At 38.8% G+C, this 4,503-nt stretch overlaps 1 protein-coding gene across 1 annotated transcript; it reads right to left on the reverse strand.

The window, feature by feature from the left end:
- Positions 1-225: 225 nt before the first annotated feature.
- sf3b5 (splicing factor 3b, subunit 5) lies at positions 226-2,215 on the reverse strand. Its single transcript, XM_070841181.1, has 2 exons — positions 2,120-2,215; positions 226-860 (listed from the first exon to the last, which is right to left on the reverse strand). The coding sequence occupies exon 2, from the start codon at positions 832-834 to the stop codon at positions 574-576; it is 261 nt and encodes an 86-aa protein (XP_070697282.1). The 5' UTR covers positions 835-860; positions 2,120-2,215; the 3' UTR covers positions 226-573.
- Positions 2,216-4,503: the final 2,288 nt, after the last annotated feature.

Consider the following 4,503-nt stretch of genomic DNA (forward strand, 5'->3'; position numbering starts at 1 on the left):
AAAGACATGGAAGGTCACTGAATAACTAATTGAGTATGAAAATGTGAATCATCATGTTATGGCCTTTGCACACCTGCGGCAGTTTAAGGACCGGCATGGACAGCGATCTACATACCATCATAAAAACACCACAAGGGATATCGTTTGGAAGACTGATGATCATCTTTAACATTACTGAGACTTGGAGAATCTGAAACAAGGATCAGTCTTATGAACATACAAACATTGACGAAGAGAAATTTTAATCAAATCAAAACAAAAATTTCAATCAAGCTCACACAGCTCCATTAGTTGATAAAAATACATGACAGATGGTGGAACACCACTTTCTACAAACTTCTTATTATCGTCTCTGGTTAATGTTTCGATCTTGAGGCCCTTCCTGCTCTCTCATCTTTCACCTTTGTAGCAACCTTTGCAGTGTTGGCAAGGTCATACAAGACTGGAGCAGCAGTTCTCATTTAGATTTCAGAGGAAAACTCAATATGTTTGGCCGAAAATCAGGCTGAATGTCCAGAAAAAAAGAAAAAAAAAAAATCCTACAAAAAAATGTTCTGTTAAGTCCAGTGCAGTCTAGGCGTCATCGGGTTTGTCTGCCGGTGGTCCACATGGCTGAAGCATCTTCTCCATCAGGTTGAAGCGGACTCGCGCCTTGCTCTCGTTCTCAGCGATGGAGAAGTAGTTGAGAAGGTCAAAATGTCCCATGTAGGAGCAGTAAGAGTCTCGGTGCTGGTTGACCAACCATTCCCACTTGCTGGTGTCAGCGTGTCCTGTGCCGATGTACTTGGACTGAAGATGCTCCAGTTGGCTGTGGATGTTGTATCTGTCTGTCATTCTTGCTGAGATGAGTGTCAGAGGCTCTGCTCAGAGAAGGGGGGGGGGGAAAGTCAGAATGCTATATAAATATATAAGTTTGTGCAGAATTCAGAAAAGGCAGACAGATGACTGGCTTAGTCAATGCAAAATTACAGCTTTCTCGCTGGACTGGGTCTCACTGGATAGTCTGTGATGCATTTGTAATTTCAAAGATGAACACATAAGTCTGTTATTTGATTCAAAACCAAAACATTTGCGGTGTCAGAATCAAAAAACAAAACAAAAAAAACACTCAAAACCTGTTTTTGGTAGTTCCTTTTATCATTATAACCTGTGTACTCACTTGAAAACAAAAGTTGCACATTTTCCTTTCAGTTTGTTTGTCTTTTAATTTAAAACCAAAAATAGAAAAACAAAATAAAGCGGTCTATTCATTATTAGTTTCCAATCGAAAAACTCCTTTTGTCATCTCTCATTTCGGACAGTAGAACAGTGGACAGACAGGGGGCTGAAGTGTAAAAAAGCCTAAATAAATGCAAACCTAGGCTTCATAAATAAAGATCTTATTTGTACTTACACACTACAAGTAGCTAATCTAATACTACAGCCCTGTAATACTTCCTCCCTTTATAAAGGTTGTCATTCAATTTTTGATTTAACTGTTTAAGCAAGGTATAGTATGTATGTACAGAACCAGCACAATGTATATATACTGTATGATACACATGTAACATATGTCACAAAGCAAGAAAGATCTTTATTTATATGTATGCATCTACCTGTCTATCTAGAGAACAGACCCCGTGTTACCATAAAACTTTACACTTTTGTAGAATGGTCTTTCTATCCTCTAGGATTCTTTTTCACTTCACTTCTGCCTGTCCACTGTTCTACGGACCCAAACTAAAAGGAACTGTTCAATTGATTTTCTCCTTGTTCCTTTAGAAACAAAAAGACCACATGACTTTGTTTCACCGTTTTGTTTCAAGCGAAATAACGAATTGCAGACCCTCTTCCTAATACACGGTGGAATAATGAATAAATAAACGAATTACAGATTATAAGACGATAGATGATCTTTGCTTGAGTTCACTGCTCATTATAACAGTAAAATAAAAGTAATAAGCTCATTCGCTTCGAATGGCTTTCTAGCGCTTTTACAAAGAAGCTGTTAGCATGTTAACGTTAGCAAACTAATGTTAGCCCAACAAAAGCCGTCTTAAAGTGTAGCTTAAGCTGCTCTTTCGGCCTAAATACCGGCTTCTTGGTGGTTATATACCGTTCAAATGCAAAAGATACTTACTCGGTGAAATGCAAAGAGTTCAAGAGCCGAAGCAGAAGATGCTAATGGTGTAAAAGTAGACACTTCGTTGAAAAGCAACGCGGACGACTTCCGGTAGGTTCCCCCCAAAAAATGAACCGTGCAGAAACAAAGGTTTTATCGTTGTGGCCTAACCTGGTTTTACACGCTTGAATAATGAATAATATGATATCGAGATGTATATAATAAGGAGAGGCAGAGTACTGGTAATGGTGAGAACAAATATATAAAAATAGAGGGGAAAGGTTTTGTCAAAATAAAAAAAGGAATCAGATTTCAAAGGAACACAGTAGTTTCAGTCATAGTTTTTCGGCTGGTTTTCCCTCAGGCGCTGACACACCACGAATGCTGTTTTTTTTGTGTTTATTCACTTATTTTCCAACAGTCCATTCTCTGTGGGTTAACAGGTTTGTCTGTGCCCACCAGTCTCGGTTGTGTGAGTGCTGTGCTGACGCTGCACACTGACCCACTCATTTTGCCACCAGCAATTGTATTCAGTTGAACATCATGTTGCAGCTAAACTGATGGTTTTACATCAACTGTTTTGCCAGACTTTTAAATGGATGCTTACTGATTTTTTGGGCTGTTGGGCACACTCGAACTAGTGATTGAGACCATAAAGTCATTAAGTAAATAATATCTGAGGTAATAAATCAAATGAGAAGGAGGGTCATTTTCTCATAGACTTCCATACAATCTGATTTCTTTTGCAACCATTGCAGTCACCCCTTGTTGGCCAATAGAAAGAATTCAGCATTTAAATACTTTTTTAAATAATTTGATCCTTTGACCAACAGTCAGACTACTCATCTTGAATTACAGTCACTGTTGTAGTTGGCTGCATTAGCCATGGTGGTAACGTCAGGTGCTTTTGCAAAATAGCTCGGCACTGCTATCACTGCTAACTAACATTAGCTTGCTGCTCACAGCTTACATTTAGTACTGGTTGGATGTCATTTGATTTTGAAAGCTGTGATCATTTGACTCAATTTGTGCTCTCTTCGTGCACTTTTGGAGCTTGTCCAAGATTATTGGGAGGGTAATGTGACGTTACTCAGACTACTTCAAGATCACTAAATCACATACCTGATGAGATTAATATGGTATGAAGGATAACAGAGATAAGAGAGGAAGGTCCATTTATCACTCTGCACCATGGAGATGTACAGGGATAGAGATTTAATTTCTGATTAGGCGTCCTTGTAGAAACTACTTGAAGTGAGGTCAAAACAGTGAGAAATGGTGGTTGAGTGGTTAAGATGGGATATTGTCCTTATATAAAGGGGAACAATTAGAGCCTTAAGTAGTTTCCATGCTTTTATGCTTTTATTATTGTGCAACAAATCCAGTTTTTCAAGGTAAAATAGGAAAAATAAGGGGTTCTTTGTAGTTTGAGGGATAAAATCTGTTTATCTCCAGCCCGTTGTCACGACAGAAGCTGAATGCACAATGGGGGCAGCAGACAGTTGAAAAGATGTGGGATTTGCATCAGAATGAGAGTAAAGATACAATTATATGCATGTCATTAGCTTTCTGACATCCGCTTGAAGGACTAGAAATACGATAGAAAAGGGGATGCAGTTAAAACAGCCTGTTACATCATGCAACTACTTTCTATTATAGTATCTCCATGTATGCATTTAATTTGTTGTTTTAAGATCAATTACTTTTGCAAATGTTCACATTCTGTTAATGTTTTCTCTAAATTGAACTCATTTGATTAGGATGATTGATTAAACTTGCATGTGTTGTACATCCTGGAATCATGTTTTTAAAGGGTTTGACTGTCATATAGTCTGTAGAATATCTGCAACAGGCATGGCCTAAATAATGAGATTCAGCGCTGTATCTGTACTTACAGGGAATGTGATTTGAGATAACATGCAGTGCTTCTGATCTTGTGGTTATCTGTTTTGTATTGTCTCACATTGCTGTTCTGCTCTGAAGGCTCCAGAGAAAAAGCCAGAGGCCAAAGTCTTGTTTTATTTTTGCCACTGCGACAAGCGGCCTTGCTCAGGTCATAACCAAAGCCTTGAGTAAATTGGCTCATGACTGACCATAGCAGATGATCAATGGAGAAAATAATGAGTTTTTAGGAGCAAATAAACATAAACCTCAAACAGCAGGTGCAAGAAGGAGTGAAATTGTAGGTTCAGAGTCGTTCTAAATCCAATTTAATTCCTCCTGGCTTTGCTACTCCAGCAGCTCAGCACTGTCATAGAGAGGTGGTTTCCTCAGGCTATTTCACACCTTGATGAATGGCTTACCGTCTCTCATCATCTGACCTGAGAGGAACATTGCATTTTGCTGGTGTGGTTCAAAGCACATCAGGAGGGTGAGAGGAAAAAGCCAGAGAGAGAATCCCA

Source organism: Pempheris klunzingeri, chromosome 12 (assembly GCF_042242105.1).
Source record: "Pempheris klunzingeri isolate RE-2024b chromosome 12, fPemKlu1.hap1, whole genome shotgun sequence".
In the NCBI taxonomy this organism is placed as follows: Eukaryota; Metazoa; Chordata; class Actinopteri; order Acropomatiformes; family Pempheridae; genus Pempheris; species Pempheris klunzingeri.